The following is a 17700-nucleotide window of genomic DNA, read 5'->3' as shown; positions in this document are numbered from 1 at the left end:
GATAGTAGTTGCATTGTATAGCACTTCTCCTTGTTTTGATCAATTGTATAGCTTTTAATTTTGTTGGCGGAAATAGAGAAAAAGCGACAATAGGGAGAAGTGTGTGGTGATAAGCATTAGACTAGTATGCGTGTGTGTCAGTCGTATATATTCAGCGAGAGACCGTCGCAAATTGCTTTTCCTGAATTGGTTACCCAATTTGAACATGAACATCTGACCATGTTTCTTTATAACCGGCTGTGTCTTTGTCAAGACATTAGTAAATTCCAGCATGTATAGGCCGAATGGACTCTTCCTCTCTTTGTCTTTGATAGTTCAGTTTATAGAACGTTGACAGTTTTGTGTTTTCTTGCATATATGATTACAGCTTTTGGATGGTTGTATATGATCTTATGATCTGAATCCTTATATCTGTAGTGCTTGTGAAAAAAAGAATAGAATAATGCTGCGTTACAGTATAGCAGTGTCCATGTACTGCACATAATTTGTTCGTCCTGTATGGCTTGAAGTTATTTGAGCAATAGTGACAAAGATAGCTCTATGAAGTATAGAATATAAGCAATGATGATAAATATTACTTATGTAATCGTGATGATGATGATGATGATGATGATTAAGATAATGTTATCATGAGCCTAAGAATGATGATGATAAAATTATATGATTACAAACCGACACGAGATGGGAACAGGCTGGGGAAACACGCAAAGACGTTTATCACTTGGAACAAGGAAATACTGATTTGTTCTCCATTGTTTTGTTTTGTTTTTTGCTCTCTGTCAATAAATCAATTAATAGATGAATCTATCTATATCTAATAACTAACTAACTCTATCTACAAAAAGCATGTTCTTGGGAGCATACACACAGAGACACATATTATCTATCTCTTTCTGTTACTCCTTCCTTGTGTTTTTATTTCCACGAAGGTTTACAAGAAATCGTGTTGTTTTGAGTCTGCGATGATTTTTCGCTGCTCCCGCAAAGGGAGACACAATGTGTGGCGAGAAGCCATCCTGGTCATCCTAGCGTGTTTTCTGTTCGGCTACCTGATTGGTCTGCACCTTCGCGAGGAACAAACCGACAATGAGCTCGCTCTCTCCCTCGATATGTCAAACAGGCAGGAGGTGAAGAGGACCAGCGAATTGCTGGAAGAAGTGAAGAAGAAAGCAGGGATACCGTCAGACTACATTTCCTGTGGGTGAAACACAAAGGACCCCCCCCCCCCCCAAAAAAAAAATAATAATAATAATAATAGTAATAATAATAAATAAATAACAAAACAAACAAACAAACAAACAAACAACGTTTTTTTTCATACATTAACGTAAATGAGACACCGCTCACTAGCAATTTCTTAATCTTTGGCCAGCAACATTTAAAGGAAGCAAGCAGAGCAAAAACGAAGCTTTAATTTGATTTATGCTATTCATGATCCCTTTTAATTCTGTGTGCTTTTTTGTATTGTGATTTTTTAAGTTAAGACATAAAAATATATGTCATCTATTCCTATACCTTTGTTTCTGTCTTAATTTCATATTGTTACGCGTCATTCAGTTTTTTCCTATTAATTGCGCATGATTAATATGTAATTATTGTAGTAATCATTATTAACAATATGACCGTTATCATTCTTTGTCATAAATACAGTGCATACTTATAATAAATACATAGGCCATTTTTAATAAAGATCATAAATGACATCCCTTTCAGAAAAATTAAAGTTCTGAATCAGCCTTCAGGTTCTCTTGCCCCAATTCCTCGCAATCTGTTTCTTGGTAGGCGACATAATCTTCCAATTTTGACTGAGTAATATCATCGTGAGAATAAAAAAAGAATTAACAAGCATGATGATATAATCACAGATTGTAGATATTATCTTGTTTATCATTAATTCTTCTTTTATACAACATGGGCTTAAAGTCTTATTCTTATCTCTGTTTTGTCACTGTATATACCTCTTTCTTCGCAGCTCTGAATAAAACCTGGTTAACATGGACATCTATAGACAGTCCTGCTCTTTACCGCGCATGCGTACCGAGACCGGAAGTAGACGCCATGCGAGAGGTCATCACAGGGGACATGGTATTAACAAAGAAAGCTGATAGTATGACGATTGAAGCCTGTATAGAAGTGTGCATACAACTCGTGAGTAGACTTACTCATGCTTTACTTATTAACGTTTACGAACCAAAAATGTTTTTGTTTTCTACAAATTAGCGTTAATATCCATGCGCATTTGATGTAACTCTTTGTAACCCTCATTAGTTAAAGTTCAATTAAGTTGTTATATTTCATCTCCAACAAATTGAGGATACAATGAAATGTTTGAGTATGAAAAATCATAATGGCACGAAATCAGCACAATGATGTAATTAGCATGATAACATAAAAGACAGAGGAAATTGATTGTTAACAGAGACACAAACAAATGCTATATCTTTGTTTTTGTTTTGTTTGTTTGTTTTTATTGTTCCATATTCCACATTTCAAAAAAAAATACATAAAACATAAACATCACAATACAAAGGCATGGATATGACTATTGTCAAGTACAGCTTATGAGACAATAAAACATGTGAAATATGAGGAATCTACACTGTTAGAACGCTGTGTAAAATTTCGTTGTTTAAAATATTGTTGTTTAAAATTCTAAACAATGTTGTTTAAATATAGAAAATTGGAGCTTGATTGCCTTAAACAGTGGTTGTTTAAAGATCCTATATGAAGGGAATAAATGTTCGTAAAATTCGTTTGTAGATGAAATATATGTTGGTAATTGACCAATTATGCAAAAAGTTTGGCTCAAATCCCCGCAAGCATCTAGATATCCGCTATTTGCAAGTCCCAAACATCCCCCTCCCTCCCCCTCGAAAACCAGCCACAGTACGGGACTCCAAAAGTTGTGACGTCACGCCAGGGTAGTTAGAGCCACGGGCCCCGGATGCTCTGTAGAAAAGCATTTGGCATCGGGAAAGAATTTCTGTCAATTTTTTTTCAAAGTCTGAAATCTCTGCTATTTATACTTTTGACACCAACTCTTTACTGTTTGTCTACACTTAATAGTATTATCATGAACTGCTTCTTCTCAAACAATTATTTTGTATTACTATGATCTGCAACAAGCCCAAATTTCACACAATTATCACAATTTTCTCCTCATAGTTTTGGTGCGAAAGTAGATCCGGTCGGCCGTCGGTCGGTATGACGTATCACCTCGCAGCTCGTATCGTATGCATTGTACGTACGTACGTGCGGTTCACATTTGTATCATCGTAACTTTTTCATAGCGGTTCGTTTCGAAATTTCGCGTCGATCAATTTTGAGCTTTCACTCCTTCCGAAAATGGCCGAGAACAGTGAGTTATCAGAGTGATCTTTTTATGGACTTTGAGGAGTACGTTAGTGAAGAGGAATGAAGCGACAAAAGCAGAGAAGGGGACGAGAATATAGACGAGGACGATGGAAGTTGGGAAGATGTAAGCTGGGGAGAGGACGATGGAGAAGTGGGAGAGCAAGGTGCTGTCGACGTCAATCCAGCCGGGGAAGCAGCGGCAGGGCCACGGGTGCCGCAACCCTATGAGCCGCTGCCTTTCGATGGAGATGGAATGGCAAACGACGGGGATGCTCCTCGTCTCGATTTTAGACATATTCATTAAGACATATTTCAAATTTCATGGCGAAATGATGTTTCTATCTTGAGAAATTTAACTTTGAAATCACAGCAATATCACCCCATTTTTTTACGAGCACGCATGAAAATGTGACCCAAATCATGTTTGCAAACAACGCCGAAAAGCTGCATTCGCGTGTGGATCTCCAGCGATCAGATAATGAGCGTACAGCGGTTAGAAAATACGCGTAACAAGCGCAGAAGCCACTCCCCCTATGTGTTGTCATACCCTGTGTGCGCTGCGTGCGTACGTACGTGCTCGGTATTCAGTTTACATTCGATTCACATGTACCGTATTGAGCGCCCTACAACACGTACGAACCCCGCGTATGTATGCAGGCGCAGCTAGCTAGCAGCAGCTAGGCAGCCCCGCCGGTAAAATTCGGGGAGCCGAGCGGACGAGAGAGCATCGCGATTGCAAGCCAGGGCAGCCGGCATGGCGAGCATGGTTACGTTCGCACTTTGGCTAAGCGGACATGATTGTATTCACAACCGACTTCTCGGCTTTATAGTGCCAGTGACTCGAGCATCGCGAGTGCACTTTCGAAATATAAATGCCATATAAATGAACAACGATAAGATCATAACCAATCCACAAGTAAACTAATAATAGTAGACAGAAATTTAGTCTGGTTGTTTTGCAAGACGTACGTGATTTGTGAGCGTGACTGTATCCGATATGTACAGTACAGGGTGCGTGCTATGCTGTGATGCGTGTTGTAGGCCTATAGGAGCTATCGTAAGCGACACCAGCCCAGTTTCCTGCCTCGATATGCACATCATACACAACACATACACACACACACGTAGTGACACACACACACAGAGGTAGCTCTTTGCTGGCAGCATCTGGCGTCCGCACCGTACCGCGCGCTGGCACGTACAGAGTCGCATCACTCGCGGATTAATCTTTTACGCGGGACGTTATTTTTCCAACCAAAATAAAACTAAAAAAGTCCTCTCAAAATTCTAAATTTTCTGAATATTATGTGATGTATCAAAAAATCGTTCACTAGAACATTTTTTTCTAATAATTCTTAAACAAATTAGAACATAAAATCCATCATAAGAGAGCGATATGACGCAATTTTAAAGCTTTGACAGCACTGCATTTGCGTGGACATAAGAGGGAATACCCTTACGTGACATCATAATCTAGGGGTCTTGACTCAACGGGGAATAAGGCTTCGATATTTTGACGAAATTTGAACGCATATTCCTCAAAAACCAACCTTTTTAGGGGTTTGAAAGATGTGAGATAGGAAAGTATGGTTAATAAGCCTTTCAAAAACACAAACAGTCCAGTTTTTGGCGATCGGCTTCTTATGTGAACTTTAAAAACAATTCGGAATGATTGTCCAAACAATTAAACAACGGTTGTTTAGAATTGATGGGCAAAAGTCATGTGATAGTCATGAGCCAATCAGCGGGCCTGCATGTATCCTTCGTCGCAATCGATCGCCGCCGGGCGGCCACCGCGCCTCACACACACATACACGTACATCACACGTTTATGTACGTATAACTATACAGTAGCGCGGCTATTCATCATGATGGACGGCGGTGATGATGACTGCAATGCAGCTATATGGAGTCACGAACATTCTCAGCAAATGGGGTCTAGCTATAGAAGAACTTTTCCAGTCATTCCAAGGTATTTATTTAGTAAACTGATAGTTACATCGCTTCATGCCCATCTGTAATTTGCATGATGTATGAAGCTAGTCACGGCTCACGCTTTGGGTTCTTGGCCGGGCTGCGCTACGTCTCGCCTTCATGCATGTAACGTAATAGATCTAACAAACTGTTAATGTTAACTGTTAACGTTTAACGTTAAGTTAGGTCATCTGTACCGGTACGTACATTATGTTTTTCAACCAACTCGTGCTTGTATAAACACTTGCATAATTCAATCCTTATATACATTTTCAAAACTTCACATAAAATACGAATTTCTTTTACAAAAACTAATCATATAAATCAGCGTACGGAATATTCCCATTGTTGACACAGTACAGTACTGCAGTAGCCTGTGTAAGATCCTCGTTGTAGATCTACAGTATTCTAAGTTGTAACAGGCAACCGTATCACATCATGCACAAGTATAGGCGCAGTGTCCGAGTTCGATGATGTAGATATCTAACAAGTTAGGGCATATGCCCAAGTTATTGTAGTTAGGCATAGGGTCTAACGTGACGGTTAGGGCCTAGCTAGGTAGTGCTAGGGCCTAGTCAAGGGCTAGGCCCGGGCCTATATTTTAGACTGCTAGTGCTAGTGCTAACTAAGTTCAATTACACAATGACCTGTCTCGTTCATTTCCTACCTCATAATTTAGAACTTTTACGCCATGGTCGGCTGTATGATAGCCCTACTACATCGACCACCCTCTTGTAATAAACCGACCGTGTATTAATTGGCGCACTGAACGCATACAGAGTAGAGTTCTAGTACTAGTACGCACTTCACTGCACGCAAAGCACATAACAATGGATTGGCTTTGACTGTTGATGAGGATGGTGTGGGAAAACGCGAAAATTCACTGTTCATTAACAAAGTTAATGGTTTTAATCAAGGACAAAATTTCGAATGAATATTTTCACCGAATCGTAATGTAATGTCTATGGAAGTTTCTAAAAAGCTTCGTACAACACGGTGTTCAATACAACTCGGTTTGCGTGCATTGTCAATGCAAAAACAGCGGTCGATCTCAAGGAGCGTTACCGCGGGGAGCTGAAACGAGGCCACGTAAGTTCGATGGCGATATTTTTGCACTGAAACTTCGAATCGAAAAGGGAACAAAGGCATTTGATAGCCTAGCTCTGGATTTTCTCAATCACGTAGGTCAAGTTTTTTGCATGAATTTCAGTGTTCAATATTCTTATCAAGCAAATAAACATTTAGGCGGTCGATGAGTAGTAGGTCCAACCGGACAACCAAAATCTACTGTAAACATGACGAACCCCCTAAAATCCAATAGTAAAGTGCAAGTTAAGTTCTGCTACTTTTGCTGGAGCAATTCATTCTTTACTGAGCATCATTGCCATCAATGATGCTCGATGAATTAAGGTCTACGTAAGCTTCCAGTAGAAAAAAAAAAGGCCTAGAACCCCTATAGAAAATGAAGATAAAGACAGAAAACAGATTGTGGTGTTTTTAACGCACAATATAGTCTATGCACCACATGTAAACTTAATGCCTGTAGTAATAATATACATGTACCACCTTAGTAGAGTTCTATTTGTTTCGTGTAGGTAGGTGGTTTGGAACCAATTTTTGGCACTTTTGTCACTTTCGAATAAGTTTCTATGCAAAGATTAGGAGCTTTCTTCTCAGTCTGTCAAGATTTCCATGCCAAACGAAGCACATTGTGCAAATTCACACAAACTTGTGAGAAAAATGTTTATAGAATGAACATTTTTGCAGAAGCTAATGATCATGCATAATTCACTCCATCATTTATGTTTTTGTTATTACTTGAGTATTATATTTTTTTCCATTTGGTTTATAGCATTCTTTCTGGGCCACCCTTAATATGATTACAAATGCAATCTTGTTCCCTAATTTGTACAGATCAAGCAAGACTTCAGCCAGGAGATCATGGCTGAAGACAGGATGTTTGCAGCATGGCCATGTATGCTGACAAAGTACTCTAGTATGGGGAATCAAGATGTCCATCGTAGCAAACGCTGCTTATTCGTCACACGGGTGACACCGATGGCCTTTCCCAAGGTACATTTTAAATAGTATTGCTCTGTGTAGAGATTTTAATCTACAGCCCCAGTACCACCCTTTCCTTTTTTGCATTTGAGTTGAGGTGAATTTATTAACAACATTAACAAAATACTTACAGTATGTACATGACTATAAAAAAAATTGTTAGACTGAGAAATTCATTCAATGCTTGTTAATTGATTTCTAAGACTTTCGCAAAAACCTGCAAAAACTGAAGTGGATCTGTAATTTCAAAGCCAATATCAAAGAGATCATCCGGGCTCTTGATGACTCTGCTTTGTCCATCATTCAACTTGCATGTCATGTTCCCGTATTTGGTTTTGTTGCCGATTCGACATCATGAGCTTCCTTGGCATTTATCATGCACTGATCGAGTGACATATTGCATGCCTTTAGATCTTCATTGATGTACACACTTTTCATGTTCTCTTTTCCTTTCAGACTAGAATGCCCAGAATACAGTTTGTTCCTTTTGTTTGCAATAAAGTGGACTTTGATCTGCCTGCTCTTTCCTTCTTGCCTTTTCCCCAAGATGATGACAAGATCATGAAGATGAGATGTCCTCTTTCCAAATGTCTAAGCCAACTTCCTTCGCAACATTTGACTCGCCCTCAGTAAGCTCTTCCTCTGTCTCCTCAGCCCCCTCTGGCAGGCCAGTCAGGCGGAGATTGTCCCTCCTTAGCTCATGTTGGACCTCGTCCTGCTGGAACTGAATCCTCAAGAGATGACATGTGGATTCAGAACATCTTTAATTGTGCTCATACAAGCTTCTTTCGCTCCTAGCTTGTATCACATGCGGTAGTGCAGCTTTAATGACTGTAACTACAGCTTGGACAATTATTTGGGAGAGGCTTTCTCCTGCCCCTCTCTCACATTATAGCACCTCACGGCCACACGGTTCATGTACACTGAAACTTCTAGACGGTTTGTCCTTGCCTCCTTCATCTACCATTCCCCTTTTCTTCTCCACTGCCTGATCAACTCACATGATAATCAAGCTTTTGTCATTGTAGGATAACATTAACAGAGAAGTCTTTTATGAACTATTAAAGTTTTTGCATTCTTTTTCCTACTACTTGGAATAAAAATCACTGGACCTTGAACATCCCTTGCTCTTGCTAATCTAATTAAGATATATGCATATTAACTAATCTTGCTTTATGCAATGCCAGAATATGACATGAACCTCCTGCAAAAGCCCAAATGTCATTCATATTGCAATAGTCTTTGGTAAGCACTTAACAGTAGTGCAAGATTATTCTTATTAAGGCACTGGCTGTCAACACCATTCAACTTTCTTTCATCCAAGTTCATGGTAACTCTGATTGCTGCTTTGTAGAATAGCATGATGATTATTACAGCATTATAATTCTAATGCTTGGCCTTACAGGTTTGGCTCTACTCATCCACAATTACTTGCCCGTCTTGGTAGTAAATGCCGTTGCCAGAATCAGTCCCTCATTCAAAATGTGTAGTATTTTCTACAATACCCTCCAAACAACTTTAAAACAGCCCCCCCCCCCCCCCCCCACACACACACACAGTTAGTAATCCTGGTTGCAATCAAGTACAATTAAAGTACATAAGCTAGCATCTGAATATGAGCTGATACTTGTCAGCATTTCTCTTTATCAGCCTTGATTGTGTTAATATTTTTAAAGGGTATATTTGTACTTATCATTCAAAATACTCCCCCTGTGCCATACATTTTGCTCCACAGAGGAAAAAGAGACGCTTGCATTCAGCATGCTGCCGCTAGTTTGCCGAGGCTGGACTGCGAGGGTGTGGGGCAAGTGCTCTTTTCAGGAGTCGGAGTTATTCTACGACTTTCAACCTGTAAGTACCTAACTGTTCGGAGGCTAATCTTCTAAAACAAGTGATGTGTTGCCCTCTTATTAAAATGATGAGATGGACTTTGACATTGCAATACAAAATATAGAAATCATCAAGCTGTGGTCCATAGTTACAGAAATTCCCAGTTTATGCTGTTTCATTTGTTAGTTTAGTCCATGGATTCTACATATTTATGCAAATTTACTATGTTGCTAATGTATGCTGTGAATCACAATAATTTTCTTAATGAAAAAAAAAATCTTATATTACATAGTCAACATACATATTTACTTTATTTTGTGCCTGACTGCTCAATCACACACTTGTCCAATATCAATATGTCCTTTTCATTTTGATAAAAAGGGGAAAAAATTCGCATGAAATGCAAAATTGGTCCCAAATGTCGCCAATAAGGAATATTCCATTCATTAATAAATATTGCACTTGACCTATGGTATAATTATATTCAGCAAGATGCTGGAAATATATCACATACCACTCATATACATCCAATGTGATACAGGGTGTCTCCCCCCCCCCCCCCCCCCATACCAAAAAGAAAAAAGACCTCGCATACTCCTTAATGTTCCTACAATGTAAGTGGACAAAATTGATATACTACTAGTATTGGAAAAAGTAACTTACCCAAAATAATGAAATGCAATTCAGAAGTAGTTTTTGTTTGATAATACTTTTTGCCTGGGCTTGCCAGCAATAAAATTAATTGCCTTTCAGAAGTTCCCAAAGGCCACACAGTTGAAAATTCATTCAGCCAGGTCATGGTTAGCCCTTGCAAGAATAGAAAATGTAATACATGGATGTTATATACTACATAAAATACCTAATTTAGGGTATATGTTTGCAAATGAAATGTTGCAGAATTTTGCCAGGCACTTTATTATGAACTCTACCTTGAACACTGGAGAGGTGTGGGAAATATATCTGTTCTGATGGACTTCATTATACATGTACCAATGCCTCAACCGAACACTTCTGCGTAGATTATTTCAAGATTTTATCGAGATGTATATGCATGTTTCTTTTCCACTTCCATTTCATTTTACAGGAGGGCACAGACCTGGCTTTCTACATTGGACAAATTGACAGGAAGCAGAGACCACAGCCCTTCATCTTGCTGATGGGAGGATCCTGGAAGAAGCCACTGCAAACCTTTGTCATTAGGAAGTTTTCGCTACACGACGCGAAGACCGAGAATACGAGGAAGTGATCACTTGTGACAGTCCCCGTACTCTGACTCCCGTCCCCATATCTATGCAGTTTCGCTTTCCTGTACAGAACGGAGGCGTGGGGACAAGATCGCTGATTGGTTGGCTGACTGGCTGGCTCACTCCTGCCCAGCATTGGGACCGAACGCTATTTTGGCCAAGTACCGTACTCGTTTTCCCCCGGACGGGACGTTCCTCAGATTTGATCATGTGCAGAAGCAAATTTCGCACACGACACGCTCAACTCCCGGCTGCGTTGTGCTTGCGAAAACTCCCTATTGTAGAGAGACAGGGATTCTTGTTTCCAACTTTGACAAAGGCTGTGGACTGTGCATTCAAAGTGCATTATGTCCTACATGTAGAGTACCAGGCTCAATGTTTTGCTGCCTGGCAGTTCGTGGAGACAGTTGTGTACAAAATGCCTGGTAAAGTGACGTCCAATTCTGTGAGAGAGATCAGGACATACCTGAACTCTTCAAATCAGGAAGATTAGATGCGTAGAATGAGATTTTCATGGTCATCAGAAGTTTAATTGACAAAGTTGACTTTTAGGTCATTCGTCAAAGCAAAGGTTTGGCATCTATGTTTTATTTGTTTATAACTCAATAAGTAATGGATACATGTCACATGGAAAGATCAAAGGTCATGAGAAGATTGTCCTATTAGTGGGTAATGTTGGCCCTTGAAAACTTGTGATAAAGATGGGCTAGAAATGAATTAAAAAGGGTATTTTGCATAGTAGTGACTTAATGAAATATCGGGCAAGATCTTCACAGGTTTATACTGAAGCATGACAGTCAATTTTCAGAAATATAGCAATTGTGAAATTAAAACCTCATATCTGTTGAGCATAATGGAGGTGACACTCTGTACTGAATGTGGCCTTCATAAAATTCAAGATGAACTGTTTCGTAGAATGTATATTTCCATTATGAATTTATTTCATTGTATATAGAGTAATCTTCATTACTGCCATCTCTATCACAGGAGTGACAGAGATGATCTTTGCTGGACAGATGTGCTGTACTTGGCACATCCCAGTTATGAAAAAAAAAAAACAACTGTATGTGTTGGTAGCAGGTATGACTTCTCAAATTACACCAGTAAACAGGAGTAAATTTCATTATAATTACAATGTACTGTACATGTTATTTGGTCTGTTCAGATATGCTGAATATGGGTATGGAGTAGAATTTTCACAAGAGATAAAACTTATTTCTTAATGTGAATGGTTTCTCCATCTGCAGTATATTTACAGTCATCATTGTACTGTCAAGGAAATATAATCTAATAACCCCTGACTTACTATTGCAGATGTTCCCCAAAAGCATTGCAACTGAAATGATTCAAAATGTTGTTACATCAAATTGAACATTGTTAAAAATGATCTAGTTAATAGAGAAGCTGTGTAGTGCAATACCTTCAGTAATATTTTCTTAGTGGGGCAACAAAGTACAGTGTTGGGACAGAAAAGCAAATCCTTAGAGGGTCATTCCCTTATGCTTCGCTTATGAGATTTCCAAGCGCATGTAATAGTGACAAACACTTCAAGAACAAAGTCAGTGGTTCTAAGAAAATCAGATAATTATTCCAGGAAATAAGACTCATTCAAGATTTATCTTGTCTTGTCAGGGTATGATCACTATAAAACTGGATAATGTGTCTGTAAGGTGTGCATTGGACTGTAAAAGCATTCTGAAAAATTACATTCTCTGTGTACTGTTCATTCAGTTAGCCCTTTTGGACCCATCTGATGGCAACTGATGGTCCCCATGCACCCACACAATATGAGAAATGGAGCAACAAAATATTCAATGTGGCACAGGTATAGATAATCTCAAGCTGAACACATCCATGTTATGCATAATAATTAATTCTTTAATTATTGCATGTTTCAAATTCAATTTGTCATTGCAGTTTAGTTGAAATATTGTGAAATGTGATTTTTACGGCGTTAAGCGCCCCATTTGTATGTAAGTGGAATCAAAATGTACATTTGACAATACACTAATCTTTAGATGAGTCGAGGTCAATTCAGCTGGGAAATCACTTAACTCAAGCATAACAAAAGCTCGTGATTTTTCCTCTGCAGTCAAACTGCATATATTTACTAAATCCGCGCAAGTCGACACATTTTTCTCGGTTCTCGAGAACTTCGACTTATCAAAGGTTAACTGTATAAGAAGAATTGTTACTCTGTATAATATTCTGAAAATGGATGAGACAATTCTTGATTGGCTCAATTTGTTATTTGTAATAAGTTTGCACATCGATGGACATATTGACCGATTGAAGGTTTTCTAATGATACGATGTCAGCAATATAGACAGTGAAAATGTGCTGAAATATATAATTGGCCAAAAAAATAAATATTTGTGTTATTGTGCTTATATACAAGTGAGTTGTACAGTAATATGGGATTAAGAACTGTTTAAATTCTAAACATGAATATTTAATATTTGCTTTAAACAACCCAGTTGTATAGAATTACTTTTAAACAACCCGGTTGTATAAACTGACTTTTAAACAACAGTTGTTTAGAGTTTTAAACAACTTTTTTTAAACAACTCAGTTGTATAAAATTACATTTAAACAACAGTTGTTTAGACTTTTAAACAACTTTTTTTAAACAACCCAGTTGTATGAAATGACTTGTAAACAACAGTTGTTTAAATTTTTAAACAACGTTTTTAAACAACCCAGTTGTTTAAATTTCTTTTAAACAACAGTTGTTTAGAATTTTTAAACAACAAAGGGTTAAAAGTTTAAACAACTACGTGTTGTTTAATTTTTAAACAACAGTTGAGCGATTCACCGGTTAACTTGTGGTTGTTTAAAATTTTAAACAACCTTGTTGATTTTTTTCTAACAGTGTACATAGAAGCATTGCTTGTAGGGTGCAGATTCTTTAATGTAAACTCCGAAACATTTTTTTTTTTTTTGATATGGAGAGGACTGCTGAAAGGCAGAGCTTCTAGCATGTCTAGTATGCAGTCCTCTCATAAAAAAGATAAATAACAACTATCGAAATATTTAATAGGCCTACTACATTCAAAATGTTACATTCCTTTTATAACTGATGCAATACCTGATGACGTTTTGTTTGACAATAATTCATAACATTTGTATGGCGTAATGTCTAGTGAAGTTTTGTTTCACTTTGCAGGTGATGATGAAAATGATGATGATTAACAGCATAATAATTATGTATGGTACAATAATCTGCTTGAAAAAAAAAAGGTTCAAAGGCAAAGACTATGCTCTCTTTGAAGATGTAATTACATTTGTAAGAAGGGGAAGAGTATATCTATTATGTTTAATACTAATTTGTTAGCCAAAGGAATAGGCTGATGTTCATGTAATATTGTTCCAAAACTTTGTTCTATTGTTTGAATAAAGACTGAAATGGCTGGGTACATACCACTATATCGAATAAAATATGAGGAAAGCCTCGCATTTTGTTAAAGTTACTGAGCCTTGCATGCGGGATGTTTATTTCAGTATTATTATTTTTGTAGGAGGCTGGTGGTGAGGGTTACTTGAAAATAAAGACATGAATAAAAGAATATGATGACTGATATTCTAGAAGCGTTTACAAGCCACTAGTAATCGTTCGAGTTTCATTTTCTCGCTCAGTTGGTGTTCTTTATTCTTTTTGCTGCCTCCCAAAGGTATTTACCTACGCTGCATTAAGTCGAGGGAGAGAATGCCACTGCACCGAGGTCTCAGCGAAATCCCCCTTCTTGACGTATGTGGATAGCGCCCTCTGCGATCAGCCATGTACAGGCGATGCGGAACATAATTGTGGAGGGGAGATGTACATGTCTGTCTACAGAACAGCCGTTGCAGGTATGTATTGAAGAAAAAAAAATCACTTTTCTAGGATAATAAAAAAGGACTTCGACTAACTTTCAGGAAGCAGGGGGGGGGGGGTTAATTGCTACCTTTGACATAATATGTCAGTATCATGATTGATGGAATGTGTAATTTTCATGAAAATGTATATTTGTGGAATCCCCTTTAATTTCTTTTTTATAATATTGTTATCCACACATGATTTCATAACCTCTTGTAGTCTCCTCATCTAGCGGTTCCAACATCAAAACTTTAGAAATTCATAACTTTTACATCGATTGTGAGATTTTCCTCAGACTTTTGTTATGAGCAGTTTTATAGAATTGTACGTAATTTTGCCCATACTGAGATTTGACATGCGACCTATAGGCCTATGTATCGCATGTAGTAAAATGTACAAGAAAAGCGAATCATAATGTGAAACAATGCATTCTTGATTTATCACATTACATAAAATTGGAGTGCAAAGTTTGAAGTGAAAAAAGAGAATATAATACAGTGAAAATATCATTGCTTAAAAAAAAAACAAAAAAAAAAACATGTTGTTTACCCCCCTGTGTGCCACATTTATTTCTGACCATAGATATGTGTGTGAAATTAGTGCACATTTGATTCATTGGCACAGAAAAGGCACAGAATTGTGTTTCGCATTTTTATTCAGATCCAAGGTGCACTCACATCGAGCTTGGTAAGCGGGGAACATTCCCGCTCATAGCACTGGCGTCCTTCCCCCGATCGGGTAACACGTGGACCAGGCAGCTCATCGAGAAGGCGACTGGCGTATATACTGGAAGCACGTACTGGGACACAGAGCGGAAAATGGAGATATCAAAGAAAGGTAAGAAGAAGCTTTTGCAAAGGCAGCTCGCTATAATTTCAGGACACGCACACAGTGAGAGCAGTGGACTAGCACACGTAGAGCGAGAGCGGCGAGCTGCGAGTGTACTCCGATCCGATCGCTGCGTGCGTGCGAGTCAATTGTGAGTTGTGTGCGAGTCCATTGCGAGCTGCCTTTGCAAAAGGCTACGCAAGATGCGGACTTCTAGGCTCCGTCAAATTTTGTTGGAATCATACATAGTCATAAGACTTTAAGTTTTAGCGTTTCTTGAAACACCGACGAGAGCGGTATCATTTTAAGGCATTACATATTTCAATTATTGTATGGAACATAAAATTATGTGTGCGTGTGTGTGTGTGTATTATACATGTATTACAATTACATCTACACCTCTATGTTTGATGACAATTTTTATTGATCATATAATAAATTAGCACTGGATATATTACAAGTCGTAAAGCTTCTTAAGAAATATGAGTCTAACAATACCATCAATCATGTATTGTCTCTTAAAAGTGTTACATATTTTCTGCCTTTCAGTTTTCCTCGGCGGGAATAGTGACTACAGAGACCGTCGCACGATCTGTATCAAAACCCACCAGTTCGGTATTTCGCACGTGCGGGAGTTTGAGGGTGCCGTTCTCCTCATTCGCAATCCTTATCGAGCGATCGTAGCCGAAGCTTTCCGAAGGCAGCCGTCGGTTTCCCAGGGTGCACCGGAGCAAGCTGTGGAATATTTCGCCTCATCAGGTATCCTGAGAGTTTTTTTTTTTCCTTTTTTTTTTCTACACGAAGGAGGGCTAAATAATTTGTTAAGACTGGAAAAAAAAACCAACAACAACAACATCAACAACTGTACAAATGTTACAGATTTGTGGGTTGTTGTTGTTTTTTTTTTCTCCTAAACTAGAAATGATGACGGAGGGACTAGGGGCTTCAAGAGCTCAAGTAGAATAGATAAGACCTTTTTTTTTTTCCACCGGCAGAATTTGAGCATATCAACTACGTCAATGGAGAGAGAGGGAGAGAGAGAGGCGCACAGACATACAGACAGCTAGACGGACAGACAGACTGACAGAGTGAGAGAGAGAGACAGACAGACAGACAGACAGAGGGCGGGTGACGAAACAACGGCAGCAGAGATGTTTTCTTGTCAGTTTCGTTACTGTTTGACACAAACCATTGATGTCTATGACTATTCATTGAAAAAAAAATTATCTTTTTGCTTTTCTTTTTTCTTTTTCCTTCATCACAATCAAAAACCTTTTAGATTGGGCAACGTTTGTGAACAATCAAATCGATCGCTGGAAGTCCATGAACATGCAGTGGCTCCAGAACCAAAAGCGATGTCTCCCGATTATCTACGAGGAGCTGGAAAGTTCCACCGTTGCCCAAGTCTCCGACATCGTGGTCTTCTTGAACCGTACGCTCAACCGCGAGCGCGTCGTCTGCGCCACCCAGGAGCATCCGTCCTCGACGCAGACGGGCGTCTCCCTGGGCAACCACGGAAGGGTCACGCGCGTTTACCTCACCAGAGACCCGTTCACCACATCAATGCGCAAAAAAATTGACGCAAGCATCCGGATGGTGAACAAAACCCTGTACAAACGGAGCCGAAAGACGCTGCCGAGAAACTATCTGGAGATCAAAGATCTCTTCTAACTCTTGTACTTGTTTATAGAAAATGATGATATGGATCTTTAATCATGATTGACAGAGAGCAATAACGCAGCCAGTCTTTCCTTTTGCCTCACTCGCACCGGAGGCATAAGTTTGTGGATGGGTCTTCGAATGACTGGTACTGATTATCGGTTCTAACGACAGCTCAGAGATTTTTATTGGTCAGATACATTACTTTGTTCATTCGGTTGCATTGACGTAATCTACAAAAGCCTCGGCAAGTTCATCGTACATTATTGGCAAATGAAGTGTCGAACACGGATGATACGAGGGCAGAAATGTGATTTTCGGCCGAGACCGTTTTGGTCGAGTTGTGTCCCTATACCTGTTCATTTCCAGGTTAGCTATTGTCTGTGCTTTGCTGCTTTGCCTATAATGTTGCATTGTATGCGGCGCTGGGGTGGAATTATTACTTAGCTTTGAGCTGGTGCTGCTGGCAGGATGTAATTAGATAGCATGATCAAATGACAAGGATCCATGCCTCTATTTCTATAAAACAAATAATGCACATAATTTGTTGGGCATTTGAAGAACTGTTCACCTTCGTCATCGCCTTGTATGTTTTTGATTACGCCAACATTACGTCGCTTGGAAAATTCTTACTATTTAAAAAGATCCTGTGTATATACCATAATTTGTGTAATATCAACTCAGAAGATGTCAAATTCAGAGCAAGGTGACTAGATCAAGATGATCCATTTCTACGCAACACCCAGCTGTCTTAATAATTTCACAGCTTTCCATTCCACTTGCTTAAAGGGGCATTCCAGACGAGTTTCATTATTTCACATCATGTAGTACATAAATCGACAGCTCCATGTATAGATTGTGGAATTTATTGTGGTCCTTGAGCAGAGAAACAAT

The 17700-nt window shown here is 38.8% G+C and overlaps 1 protein-coding gene across 1 annotated transcript; it reads left to right on the top strand.

Moving 5' to 3' along the window:
• The first annotated feature begins 962 nt into the window (after nucleotides 1-962).
• LOC139713483 (sialate:O-sulfotransferase 1-like) lies at nucleotides 963-16818 on the top strand. The gene is made up of 6 exons (XM_071625211.1): nucleotides 963-1197; nucleotides 1973-2148; nucleotides 14135-14312; nucleotides 14980-15156; nucleotides 15697-15906; nucleotides 16427-16818. The coding sequence occupies exons 1-6, from the start codon at nucleotides 963-965 to the stop codon at nucleotides 16816-16818; spliced, it is 1368 nt and encodes a 455-aa protein (XP_071481312.1).
• Nucleotides 16819-17700: the final 882 nt, after the last annotated feature.

Source organism: Diadema antillarum, unplaced genomic scaffold, assembly GCF_040938485.1.
Source record: "Diadema antillarum isolate AM-2024a unplaced genomic scaffold, OU_Dant_1.0 seq00001984_RagTag, whole genome shotgun sequence".
Classification (NCBI taxonomy): Eukaryota; Metazoa; Echinodermata; class Echinoidea; order Diadematoida; family Diadematidae; genus Diadema; species Diadema antillarum.
The sequence above is the reverse complement of the archived record's forward strand: the minus strand, read 5'-3'. Positions and strand labels throughout refer to the sequence as shown.

Excerpts from the sequence above, each read along its gene's own strand:
- LOC139713483 (XM_071625211.1), top strand. The coding sequence starts at position 963 with ATGATTTTTCGCTGCTCCCGCAAAGGGAGACACAATGTGTGGCGAGAA. Across the intron at positions 2,149-14,134 it reads TAGAAGTGTGCATACAACTC|GTATTTACCTACGCTGCATT; the intron begins GTGAGTAGACTT and ends TGCCTCCCAAAG. Across the intron at positions 15,907-16,426 it reads GGAATATTTCGCCTCATCAG|ATTGGGCAACGTTTGTGAAC; the intron begins GTATCCTGAGAG and ends AAAACCTTTTAG.